The 14,460-nt window shown below is 40.8% G+C and overlaps 1 protein-coding gene across 2 annotated transcripts in view; it reads left to right on the plus strand.

The window, feature by feature from the left end:
- Positions 1–8,883, plus strand: part of cpped1.L (calcineurin-like phosphoesterase domain containing 1 L homeolog) — a 40,601-nt gene extending 31,718 nt beyond the window's left edge. The window contains exon 3 of one of the 2 annotated variants that reach the window (XM_018233927.2): positions 8,099–8,883. In XM_018233927.2, the coding sequence (XP_018089416.1) occupies positions 8,099–8,328 (230 nt within the window). In that variant the 3' untranslated portion in view covers positions 8,329–8,883. 2 annotated transcript variants of the gene reach the window in all.
- Positions 8,884–14,460: the final 5,577 nt, after the last annotated feature.

The raw sequence follows: 14,460 nt of genomic DNA on the forward strand, positions 1-14,460 counted from the left end.
TTGAGGGACTGGATGAACTCGAGATTCTTATGATCGGTGTAAATCTGAACAGGAATCAGAGAACCCTCCAAGAGGTGACGCCATTCTTCAAGGGCGAGTTTAACAGCCAAGAGTTCTCGGTTCCCGACATCGTAGTTCTGCTCTGCGGACGAGAACTTCTTGGAGAAATAAGCACAGGGGTGCAACTTCCCATCAGCGGGGTGTCTCTGAGACAGGATGGCTCCGGCTCCGACTTCAGAAGCATCAACTTCGATGCAGAAGGGTAGTTCAGGATTGGGGTGTCGGAGGACAGAAGCGGACGTGAAGGCCTCTTTCAAGGACTGAAAAGCATCAATGGCAGATGGAGGCCACAAGCTGGGTTTACCCCCTTTCCGGATGAGGGCCAGGATAGGTGCAATGCGGGAAGAGAACCCCCGGATGAACTGCCGATAGTAATTAGCAAATCCGATAAATCTCTGGATTGCCTTGGTACACAGCGGGAGAGGCCACTCCTGGATGGCAGACACTTTCACGGGATCCATCTCAAATCCCTCAGGAGAGATAATGTATCCTAGGAAGGGGATCTTAGACACCTCGAAGACGCACTTCTCCAACTTGGCGAAGAGAGAGTTCTTCCTCAAACGAGAGAGTACCTCCTTCACCTGGGAGCGATGGCTTTCTAGGTCTTTAGAAAAGATCAGGATGTCGTCCAGGTACACGACTACGAACCTTCCTAGGAGATCCCGGAACACATCGTTAACAAACTCCTGGAAGACGGCAGGGGCATTGCAAAGGCCAAAGGGCATAACGAGATATTCATAGTGCCCGTCACGAGTGTTGAAAGCCGTCTTCCATTCATCACCCTCACGGATGCGAATGAGGTTGTACGCCCCACGGAGATCCAACTTAGTAAAGATTTTAGCCCCCTTCAATTGGTCAAAGAGTTCGGCAATCAAGGGCAAGGGATACCGGTTCTTAACCGTAATCTTATTAAGACCCCGGTAGTCGATGCAAGGACGAAGGCCTCCATCCTTCTTTTCCACGAAGAAGAATCCAGCCCCGGCAGGAGAGGTAGAAGGGCGAATAAACCCCCGCTGAAGATTTTCTTGGATATACTGCTTCATAGCAGTGGTCTCCGCTGGAGAGAGAGGATAAGTACGACCTCTAGGGGGCATGGTTCCAGGCAGGAGATCGACAGGACAATCGTATTGTCGATGTGGAGGAAGGAATTCTGCAGACTTCTTACAGAACACATCAGCGAATTCCTTGTAAAAGGGGGGTAGAGTCTTCAGATCAGACAAAGAGATATTCACCCTCCGGAGGGGTTCAGCAGGAAGGCAGTGCTGCTGGCAAAATGGGCTCCAACGGGAAATCTGTCCTGCGGACCAATCAATGGAAGGATTATGCAGGCGCAGCCAAGGAAGACCCAACACAACTGGAACGGATGGGCAGGAAATAATTAGGAACGAAAGTCTTTCTTTATGCAATGTCCCAACCTGCACAGGCAATTCCCCAGTCGTCATGGAGATAAATTCAGCCTCCAGGGGTCTGTCGTCAATGGCTGTGACTCGGAGAGGAGTAGACAATGGGAATAAGGGAACTTCCAAGTGTTTGGCGAACAGAGCGTCCATGAAGTTCCCAGCAGCTCCAGAGTCAATGAAAGCAGAGCCAACAATAGTCTTAGTGGCTAGGCGAATCTGTAAAGGAAGGAGAAACCTGTGAGTGTTCTCTTGAGACTTTGGAGTAGTGCCCCCTACATGTGTTACCCTAGATATACCTCGGGGAACAGAACTCGTGGGCTTCGCTGGACAAGAATTCGCAAAATGAGACTGTCCGCCACAATACAGACATAAGCCAGCCATTCGTCTACGGAGTCTTTCTTGTTCGGAGAGACGAGCCCTTCCAACCTGCATCGGTTCCTCCGGAGGAGAAGGAGGAGCTTGAGCAGCTGGAGTTTGCAAGAGAGGTCTCTGGAAGCGAGGTGCCAACACGGGTTGAAATCGTTTACAATGCTCCCTCTCTACTTGATGCTCTCTGAGACGAGTGTCCACTTTAATGGACAGTGCAATCAGATCTTCCAGCAGATCAGGGAACTCCCTGGAGACAAGATCATCTTTAATGCGAATAGACAGACCTTGATAGAATACGGCCTTATAGGCATCGTCATTCCAGGAAGTTTCAGCCATCAAAGTTCTAAAGTCAATAGCATAGTCACTGACGCTGCGGTTTCCCTGTCGGAGTTGCAGGAGACGAGAAGGAGCATTAGTGACCCGACCCGGGGCATCAAACACAGTACGGAATGTTTGCAGAAAAGCCTTGGCATCAAAAGTCAGTGGAGAATTCTTCTCCCAAAGAGATGTTGCCCACTCAAGCGGTTTGCCCACCAAACGAGACATTACATACCCCACCTTGGAACGTTCATTGGGGAAGTGCGAGGGTTGAAACTCGAACTGGATCTGGCACTGTGTAGCAAAACCTCTGCAGGCCTGTGGGTCCCCACTGAAGCGAGGAGGAGGCGGAATACGAGGCTCACCAGACGAGAAACCTGTGTTAGATGAGACGTCCGCCAAGGGAGGATTTGCAGCCGCTTGGGAAGCAGGAGGCGCTGGAGGCACTCGGGAGAGAAGGGTATCGAGTGCCTGTGCAATGTGGTACTGCTGGGCTTCATATTCCTCCATGCGGGATGCCAGTCCGCGGAGCGCTCGTCCGACATCAGGCGTAGCTTCCTCAGTAGGATCCATGGCCCAAGTATAATGTCAGGGAGCCGGGAGCTCCCTCCAGGGAGGTTGTCAGGATCAAGGAGGAAGCCCTCTTGAGGGAACAAGGTCGCGGTGTCCAAAGGGTTAATCGAAGAATAATCTGAATCCAGGCAAGAGTTCAGGGGCAGGCAGATAAAGGCAAAAGTCCAAAGTCCAGGCAAGGGTCAAAGATAATAATCAGGAACAGGATAGCAAAAATAGCACACAGGGAACCCAGGAAATACTTTGGGGAAGATTTCCTATACTTGGGCGCCATCCTGGCGTCTAAACAGGCTTTTTATTTGAATTTGGCGCCTTAGTGACGTCATTGACGTCCTTGCGCCGACGTCGGCGCACTGACGTCATCGCGCCGGCGCCGCTTACCCACGTGGCGGCCATGGGCGCCGCCATCTTGGGAGCGACGCCGGCAGGAGAGGACGCGCCGCCCGGAGCTCCTGGGCCTGCTCCGGGCGGCGATCGTTACACATTCATTTTACAAAAGCAGTATACATTTTACAGAAAGAGGAATATACTACAGGTATGGGACCTGTTATCCAGAATGCTCGGGACCTTGGGTATTCCGGATAACGTATTTTTCCATAATTTGGATCTTCATACCTTAAGTCTACTAGAAAATCATGGAAACATTGAATAAAATCAATAGGCTCGTTTTGGTTTCAATTAGGATTAATTATATCTTAGTTTGGGTCAAGTACAAGCTACTGTTTTATTATTACAGAGAAAAAGGAAATCAATTTTAAAACTTCAGATTATTTGGATAAAATGGAGAGACTGCCTTTCCGTAAATCGGAGCTGTCTGGATAACGGGTTTCCGGATAACCAATCCCATACCTGTACTAATAGATGAGTATATCACAATATATTTCCTTTATGGTGAAAGAACAGGAAACCGAAACAGTAGTGTAATCTGGGTTTGCGTATGTTTAAAACAACAGGATATGTTGTGGTTTCAAACATCTTAAAGAAAGTCATAGACGTAGTTATCTTTCGTGCTACCAAATGTTTCTACCTCCTAGGGAAATGCTGCTCTGATTAGCAGACTTGATTTTAGTGGTTTTCTTGAACAGCCTGTGTCAAACCACTGATTCTTGAGATTGTGTTTCTGAATCTAAAGAAAAGCTCAAGATCATTATAGAAGTAGATTTGTACGTTTGGAGGATTTAAATACATGTTGATATGTAAAGCTTAATTTAAAATTATGATTTTTCTAAAAACAAAGGGACTCTGCCTTGCAGGACTAGGATTCTACGTTTGATTCAAAGCAGAATTGGTATAATGGTGCACTATTTAATAATATAATAAAATACAATGATATGATGTGTATCAAAATGAAAATAAGGTTATCTACAGGAAACTGTTTGATTTAATTAAACTACACTAACTTTATGTGATACTTTGCAAACCTGGTGTTCCTAAACAGATAGGATCTCTAACTGGGCACAGATTGTGGCCATTCATGAGATTCATAGAGCCAGCCGATACCCAGTGGTAATTCAAGGCAACAGAGTCGCTATTTCTGTTACTAACATTGTGCCCTCAACTGACACTATCGCCACTATGAAACTGTGCTCTGCAGCTAATGTGCCATTCATAATTACTGGTGACTAATATGCACCCATATTGGTGTTCACATACAAACTGCAGTGGAAGCTACTTAAAGGGGAAGGAAACCTATTCGGCGCAAACCCCCCACCCCCCCTCCCGTTTGTTGCCCACCCTCCCTCCTCCCCCCTGGCCTACCCGTCCCGCTGGGCAAATGCCCCTAACTTGTTACTTACCCTTCTGCGCAGGTCCAGTCCAGGGAGTTCACAGACGACATCTTCTTCCACGCGATCTTCTTCCTGCTGTGAACGGCGCATGAGCAGTAGGATCTTTCGCCGGTACAATCTACTGCGCATGCGCGTGACTTTTGGCGCATGCGCAGTAGATCCGTACTGGCGAAATGATCCTACTGCGCATGCGCCAAAATGCCGTTCACAGCAGGAAGAAGATTGCGTGGAAGAAGATGTCGTCGGTGAACTCCCTGGACTGGACCTGCGCAGAAGGGTAAGTAACAAGTTAGGGGCATTTGCCCAGCGGGACGGGTAGGCCAGGGGGGAGGAGGGAGGGTGGGCAACAAACGGGAGGGGGGGTGGGGGGTTTGCGCCGACTAGGTTTCCTTCCCCTTTAAGGAGAACTAAACCTCCCACGGTGATAAGTCCCCACTGGCCCCCCTCTGCTGGCAACCCACCCTACCTCTCCCCTATTAAGTGTTACCCCAGAATTGTGTAGGATTACTGTCCACAAATGCAGTTTGGTGGGTTTAGTTCTCCTTTAAGATTTTAACTAAATCACTCCTATATCTCAATCTAGTGATTCTCTTTTCTGCACTTTCTTTGGCTGTTTCTTATCAATAACAACTCAATACAAAAGGAAACTCATACCTAGCTTTATAGGTTAACCTTGATGCCTGCAGTGCATAAAATCATTCCATGGTTTTGGGATTTGAACAGCTATTGATTGTTTTACAAGTAATCCATGCTAAGGAAGAACATGTGGACAGAAAGGAATACATAAACTTTTAGTAAATTTGCTTGCCTCAAGCCAGTTTTTCTCTTTTGTTGGAGTCTTTCTGAAAATAATGGCTATTCCTTGTTCACAATAAGAAATTGGGTCAATTTATGACCCACTGCCTGAGGAAAACACAGAACGTGATTACCGTATTGCTGTTAAATTGTATCCAGGCTTTGTTTGGGGAAATTTAGGCTGCAATTTATCAGAGGGCAAAATGCACATGTGTTGTGTCATTTGCATCTCCGGCTTCCTGCGTGTTTATTGATGTTAAAAACTATGCATATATTGATGTAACTGCAAATGAGACAAGCAAAAACCAAAATATCCATAAAAATGGATTGGATTTAAAATGATTAAAAGCATTTTCTATTTACCAAGCAAAGTTTGTTTTCTTGCATTGGTATGTTCACTCCTGCCTGTGCCCATTTACACACCATATTTATTTTCATAATAGCGTTGCATGTTCCCAATGTTTACCTAAAAAAACGAGTGTATATATATATATAGATATATATATCTATATATATATATACACAATATCAAAACAGGGGGGTTGTGGGAGCACTCTAAAGGCTTTAAAGTATATATATAAGTATAATAAATGCTATTGCATATGTACCCAAAACAGGGTGCTCCCACAACCCCCCTTTTGATATTGTGTGTGTGTGTGTGTGTGTATATATATATATATATATATATATATATATATATATATATATATAGTGCAAAGGAGGGTCGGCACTCCATGTAATTGTAGTGAAAAAAAGATTATTCATTTTTCAAACAAATGTTACATCTTAATCCGACGTTTCGGACCCGCACGGGGTCCTTTTTCAAGAACGACCATGCGGGTCCGAAACGTCTGATTAAGATGTAACATTTGTTTGAAAAATAAATAATCTTTTTTTCAGTACAATTACATTGAGTGCCGATCCTCTTTTGCACTATTTGAATATTTTTGATCTGGCACCATTGGAATCGCCTAAATTTGAGTGCGGGTACTGTGGGAGTATATATATATATATATATATATATATATATATATATATATATATATATATATATATATATATATATATATATATATATATATATATATATATATATATATATATAATGACCAAAGTCCATCAAGTTCAACCCCTCCAAATGAAACCCAGCGCACATACCGCTGTGTGATATTGCAGTCACTGTTATTCTGTCATATAACCAACAGAGGGTGCTGTGTGATGTTGCAGTCACTGTTATTCTGTCATATAACCAACAGAGGGTGCTGTGTGATGTTGCAGTCACTGTTATTCTTTCATATAACCCACAGATGGCGCTGTGTGATATTGCAGTCACTGTTATTCTTTCATATAACCAACTGAGGGCGCACTGTTATTCTTTCATATAACCAACAGAGGGCATTGTGGGATATTGCAGTCTCTCCCCAAGTGAACTGTTGGTATAGGAATGATTAAAAGTGACTGCAATCTCAGCTACTCGGGTCGGGTACTGCTGACCCGAGTATAAGCCGAGGTAGACTTTTTCAGCACATTTTGGATGCTGAAAAACTCGGCTTATACTCGGGTATATACGGTACCTACACAACCATCTGGCCTCTGGTCCAATGATCCATTTTATGGAAAAATAGATCTCCTTATAGCTGTCTATAATGCCCTCTAATGTACTTATAAAGTGTAATCATGTCCCCTCACAAGCATCTTTACTCCAGGGAGAACAAACCCAACCTTGACAATCTACCCTCATAATATAAATCTTCCAGCTCATTTATATCCCTCTTAAAGGGCATGTAAAGTCTAAAATAGAATAATGCTAGAAATGCTTTATTTTGTATACTAAATATAAACATGAACTTACTGCACCACAAGCCTAATCAAACAAATAATTTATGCTTTCAAAGTTGGCTACAGGGGGTCACCATCTTGTAACTTTGTTAAATATCTTTGCAAGACTAAGACTGTGCACATGCTCAGTGTGGTCTGGGCTGCTTTGGGATCGTCATAAACAAAGCTCCTTGAGTTCTGCATGGCTGGGAGGTAGGGCCGGGGCTCCCCCTGCTGTTCATAAGTATGATTGTTTCCCTGCTCAGCAGTTAGGGACCATCTGACAATGCCTTCCCACAGCAGTAAATGAAGGGAGAATTTAACCGCATACAGTCCGGTTTCTTATAAAAACGGAACACATTTTTTAATTAAAGTATATTGGAGATAGGTTTCTTTTTCATTAAAGAAAGTAAAAATGGGATTTTATTTTTTTGCCTTTACATGCCCTTTAAAGACTGGAGCCCAAAACTGCACTGTGTGTGTGTGTGTCCATTTTTTTAAAGAACCTGATTATTACCCAGGGAGACCAGGTTAGCAACTATGACCCTCCCAAGGTTTATAGTTGACATCATCTTAATATCAATAGACTTTCCCGATTAATGCCTCTCTGAATATCCAGAAGAGTACTTGCCTAATGAACCATCATCACCCATGCCCTCTGATTAAAAACCAGAACTAAAAGTCGCTGGGGTCCATAGCTTCTAAATCAACTGTTTTCCAAACAGGTTATCCGTTTGCTATACAAATGAGGGCCTTGCCATAAGGCAAAAAGATTGCATTAATCAGCTAAACCTATAAAATTGAGCTACAAGAGCTGCATTGATTGCAGTTAATTTACATGCAATAAGTGCAGCTCAAAAACGTTCATTTATGACATGTGTCAAGAAATTTTCAGGTGAGCTGCTATCATCCAGCCATACCGAATGTATTTCATCTATGTAATAAGTAATTTGCATGGTCTGTTTTGCTTTATTACAGGTATCAATGCCGTATTCTCTGGACACTATCACAGAAATGCTGGCGCCAAGTACAATGATCTGGATATGGTGGTGACATCAGCCATTGGCTGTCAGTTTGGAAAAGACACACATGGCCTTCGGGTGGTTGTTGTCACAGAAGACAAGATTGTGCACAAATATTATAGCTTAAATGAACTCAATGCCAATGGGCTTGACCAGGAGCTTGTGGACTTACTTAAACAGAAATAATATTGTATAGTTTAGTTTTTGAGAACTAGTCTACACACATTCTGTTTTATTTCACCAGTGCCCATGCAGATGCATAGCTCCCAATATGCTCATTTTAAAAAAAAAATGACAGGCCATGTTCTGATCCACTCAACAGAGCTCCATATTCCCACTCACCACATTACCATATCCCTGCCATAAAGCAGGACTGTCTTAGAAAATGTTGACTTTTTGGGAGGTATGCACTTGCTTTTCATGTGATGAGTGGAACTGCAAGATTTGAACTGTTTTTTTTAACATAAAATCTACTTAATAAAATATCATTACACTGTTACTGTAACAGTGTACAATTCATAATAATCCAGTTTTCAGTTCATGAATAGTAGAGGGGAAATTTCCTTAATAAAATATGGAAGTAACTATCACAATACTTTGTATTTCTAAAATCATTTTTTTCTTCTATGTTTGACTACAACGGCGGTGTTGATCCTGAGGGTCCCTGGGAGATTATTTTGGGGGTACAGATCTCTTTTAAGATGATTTATCTATTTTTAAATAAAAGCCCACTTTATTATATGTGGTATTTTTCCTTTGTACAATAGAATATCAAGAGGTGCATATGATTATTTCATTCTTGCTTGTGTTTTATTCTTCTGTCACGGTGTTGCGTTTTGAGGTTTAGACAACCATTGTTCTTATACTATCTATAGTACAAAAATACAATCCCTTCTCACATATGTCAGTAATGACCTACCTTGATGTTATTAGGCACAAGCGGTGCATTGGTAACAGCCAGCAGTAGCACTCGCAAGCAAGTGACCAGTCTCCTCACAGTGGTGCACCTCTTGGGATCTCCTGGATCTCTCTCTTTCTCTGGACCTGATCTGGTTGAGTCAATATGCTAGCAGGTGACACCAAGGATGCTAACCCTTCTCATTGGACCCTTGGATTTCTCTGTAATCTATCCTCAAGGTAGACATTGAAAATAAGTAGAATACAATTGTGCTGCATTCAAGTTTTTAAGATTCACATATTCATTCATTTAAACATTTACGTATGGAGAATTTTTTTTTACAGCCTTCCTGTAATTCAGAGTTTTCTGGATAATGGGTTTCCGGATAACAGATCTGTAGTATTAAATTCGAATTTTGATAAATAGGCCTCCCCCCAATATTTTGAGGTTTTAAATTTAGAAGAGCAACTACCTCAGTCTGTACCTGTTGTTGCTATGCAATTAAAATGTTTCCCTCTCCCAGATCTGTGCTAGAAATAACTAAATCAAAATTTCCTTGTATAATATTTTGTTTTAGAAAGGGTCATTTAAGAAAACATTCCGGTCCTTGATCATGAGGGGTTTCCTTTAATCTGCGAGGGACAAAATTATACAGCATGCACTGCATAGCTTACTTTGTGTTCATGTGATACAAAATAAAAATACAGGTATAGGGCCTGTTATCCAAAATGCTTGGGACCTGGGGTTTTCCATAATTTGTGTCTCAATTGCCGAATCCCTGAATCCTACGCGAAAGATTCGGCCGAATACCGAACCGAATCATTTGCATATTTGCATATGCAAATTAGGGTTGGGAAGGGGAAAACTTTTTTACTTCCTTATTTTTGTGACAAAAAGTCTTACCATTTCCCTCCCCATCCATAATTTGCATACGCAAATTCGGTTCGGCCGGGCAGAAGGATTTGGCCGAATCCCAAACCAAATCCTGGATTCTGTACATCCCTAGTCTCCATACTTTTATAATATATCATTTTAACATTAAATGAGCCAAATAGGATTGTTTTGTCTCCAATAAGGATCCATTTTATCTTAGTTGAGCTCAAGTACAAGGTACTATTTTATTACAGAGAAAATAATCATTTTTTAAAAATAAGATTTATTTGCTTATACAGCTATGGAACCTCTGATCCAGAATGCTCTTTCCATAATTTGGATCTCCATACCTTAAGTCTATTAGAAAATCATGTAAACATTAAAAACGTAAAAATAGAAGAAAAAATACTTTGAATTTCGAACGTTTCTTGGGCTACTTCGACTACGACTTTGATTCGAATGATTCGAACTAAAAATCATTTGACTATTCGACCATTCGATAGTCGAAGTACTGTCTCTTTAAAAGAAAGTTCGACCCCCTACTTCGCCAAGTAAAACCTACCGAACCTCAATGTTAGCCTATGGGGAAGGTCCCCATAGGCTTTCTAAGCTTTTTTTGATCGAAGGAATTTCGTTCAATCGATGGATTAAAATCCTTCGAACGATTTTTCGTTCGATGGAACGAATTGCGGTAAATCCTTCGACTTCGATATTCGAAGTTGAAGGATTTAACTTCGACAGTCGAATATCGAGGGTTAATTAACCCTCGATATTGGACCCTAAGTAAATGTGCCCCTAAATAAACCCAACAGGATTGTTTTGGGATCAAGTAAAAGGTACCGTTTCATTACTACCGAAAAAAAGGAAATCATTTTTAAAAATTGTAATTATTTGTATATAATGGAGTTTATGGGAGATGGCGTTTTCTGTAATTCGGAGCTTTTTGTATAATGGGTTACTGGATAACAGCTCCCCTACCTGTTTCTATTAAAGCCTAAAAATACAAATATTTCTTTTAAGCTGTTCTAAGCATTAGTTACTAACCCATACCTCCGTTCTATGGAATATTGACTGTTTAGTTTATTGAAAATGAGTTTCTTTTTGCAGCCTATTTTTACACGTTCTTAATAGGGATGCACCAAATCCACTATCTTGGATTCGGCCTAAACCCGTATCCTTTGCGAAAGATTCGGCCGAATACCAAACCGAATCCAAAATCCTAATTTGCATATGGAAAATTTGGTTGGGAAGGGGAAAACATTTTTTACTCCCTTGTTTTGTGACAAAAAGTCACGGGATTTCCCTCCCCATCCCTAATGTGAATATGCAGATTCGGTTCGGCCGGGCAGAGGGATCTGGCCGAATCCTGGATTTGGTGCATCCCTACTTCTTAATGCCATAGTGCCTCACTGAATGGTGGTTTTTATTTGATCTGTAAGGAAGGATATTCAGTACTACACACAACGCTCACTATTTCATACCCATAAATTACTTCCCACTCATAAAAAGCCAAAAGAAGAGAAATCTTTAGTCCTCTATCTATGCTTAATAAATATAATGATAGCAAAAAAGAAACATTTCAGACAGTAATGCTGAATAGGGTCCCATAGTTCTCGTCTAGCCTCTGTAACATTGCTTTGTGTACTAGTAAGCAGAATGCTTAGGTGTTACATTGAGGGATCTTAACATAATGTCGATCAAACACTGAGATAATAAAAACAGGCTTTACTTGACCTGAACTTTATAATTCATGTTCCACCTCTGCCTAATATACCCTTGATGTGCTCGCTGTAATTGCCAAACTGAGTTTGCATTTTTCCCACCTCTATTCATACTTCGGAGAATAGATTGTAAGCAAACTGCTGTTCCTGCTAATATCATTTGTGTTTAATAGTTATGTAAGTTCTTATACTTGTATAAGTGTACTCCTCCGATTCATCTCAACAGTGGGATTCTTCCTTGTGCGTGATGTTCTTGGAGCTACTTAATATATAGCAAAATGTTTAGAAAATGGCACTGTGATGTGTATATACGGTGTGTATATACTATATATATATATATATATATATATATATATATATATATATATATATATATATATACTGTATATATATATATATACTGTATATATATATATATACTGTATATGTATATATATATATATATATATATATATATATATATATATATATATATATATTATATATATATATGAGTATGGGATATGCCTACATCAGACATAAATGCATGACACCATTATCTGTTTAACACATGGATTCTGGTGTATAACTAGAAGATATTGAGCCTACAGCGATCACTAATATGAATCCCTTGATAGGTGTATGTACGTGTGTATCAAAGCCTGGTGTGATAGCATGTTCTTCATAGTTCTATCATTGTCAGTATGATCAAACTCAGTGAATTCCTTTGGTGTGCAACTAACCCTTGATGTCCTTCTGGGTGGCACACCGCTAGTGCTTCTTTCATCCTGTATTTCCATTTTCAAAGAGATTAAATTGATCTATACTTTTATTTTGTTTTGTTTTTTTACATTGTGACTAAATAATGCACAATAACAACGACATAGATATATAAATATAATGAAAAATTAAAATTGTGGTGGTGAGCACAGCTTTGAGAAAGTATAATCTATAAAATATATGATATGCATAAATGTAACATTTTCCTATCCACTGACATTTTCCTTCGCTGATAAAAACATTTGCTGGTAATTTAACTTCCTCTATAATCAGGCAGGTTCCAGTGATTTGAGAAGATCTTGATGCCGTCGGCAATAAGAGCAAACGATGGAAAAGCCCTCATAAGGTCTGAAGTCTCTTCTTACTCGTTATTTTTGTAAAACTTTTAGTAATTTTATTTAAGAAAATCCTGTTGATCTTTATGTGTCATAGGGATGAATGAAAAGTCAAAGCCAATAAGGCAATATATAGTGAATAAAGTACCCCCTCTTGTAAAATATAAGGATATTATAAGTTACCGAGGAGTTTCATGACCATATAAAAACACGAGGCTGAAGGCCGAGTGCTTTTATACAGGTCATGGAACTCCGAGGTAACTTATAATATCCTTATATTTTACAAGAGGGGGTACTTTATTAATTATAATACACAAATTTTAGTGAGTCATGTGACAGAAATTACATCACTACTCACCGTTTATAACTGATGACATCAGGACTCACCGTTTATAAGGATATAATTTACAGGATATTCATGGCTTTTGTGTATTATAACAATATTATTGCTCGGTAAAACTTTCAGATTGCAGTGCAGAAAATGTCTGAAGCTTCAGCTTTGATAAATGTTTCAGGTTGTTAAATCATTTCCTGACTGCCCAGAAAATGAGTCACATGTCCAAGATGCTCAGCCTTTTGCCTAAGTGAAACCTGCCCAATTGCTAGTTATATGTCAGATACCGCACTGTTGGGATTCCCCAGCTCTATATTTCTATATATATTAGCCCACTGAAGGTTTGTGATGTTTTTTGTGACATCATAAATGATGCAATACTATTTTTCATGTGTTTTTATAAGGGTAGAACTACAAGGATGACTTCTAGGTGTTTTTGTCGGATGCGACGTATTGCGCCAAAATGCAGGCACAAATCGGATACAATGGAAAATAAGTAAAATACAAATGCAGCGTCTGCATCTGACAGTCGTGTCGTGACAGATGAACACTGAGACACCATCCGACATTGCTAACCTCATTCTCTTTCGCATCCGATTTGACGTCTGCGCATTGGCGCAGCGCGTCGGATCAGCTGAAAACACATAGAAGTTGCCTGTGAAATTCTACCCTGTATGATATCAAGGTGCAAAGTGCTGGTCTTTCACAAATGCAGGTGCCTAATGAATAAGCAAAGGGGGATCAATGTTGTGCCTGTTGGTACTCTAGCACACACATAAACGAGGCATATAGTTTGTTTCTGAAAGCATAAAATGATTATGGTCTTCTGAGCATAGTGAGACTACTCTGTTCTTTGCAACAAGAAGTGGGGAATGATATGGAACATTAACCCATAGGTAAAATGAAAGTAAATATGCTCTGCAGTTTGCTGGTCACTGAAAACTGCCCCAAACTGGGGTATAACTGTAAGAGCACCATAGAGTGATTATCATCTTTCCCTTCTTCATTCTTCCATGGCCCTGGGCCAGCACATGCACAATATAGTGAGAAGACAACATTTTGCTTCAAGTTTGACTCTTTACTCACATGTGCTGTCCCAGAAGAGAGGAAGATGAAGAGCACAAGCTGCTCCTACAACAGTACCCCGGCCGGTGCATTTTTCTACTAACAGGAGCGCCTGCCTGGGGTATGAGGTAAGTGGTTATAATCACAGAGTCAACTCCAGATTGAGGTTAGTCTGATCACTGTAAAAAATTGCAGCTGGTCAACACTACCAGCATGGGTTGGACGATCAAACAATTTCTCCTTGTTTGGGCCAAAATGTGGTACTAACACCTCAGTTTTTGTAAGATATAGCTACAAAGATCTACACAGGCTGAATATGAGCACTGTATGTTT

This window comes from Xenopus laevis, chromosome 9_10L (genome assembly GCF_017654675.1).
Source record: "Xenopus laevis strain J_2021 chromosome 9_10L, Xenopus_laevis_v10.1, whole genome shotgun sequence".
In the NCBI taxonomy this organism is placed as follows: domain Eukaryota; kingdom Metazoa; phylum Chordata; class Amphibia; order Anura; family Pipidae; genus Xenopus; species Xenopus laevis.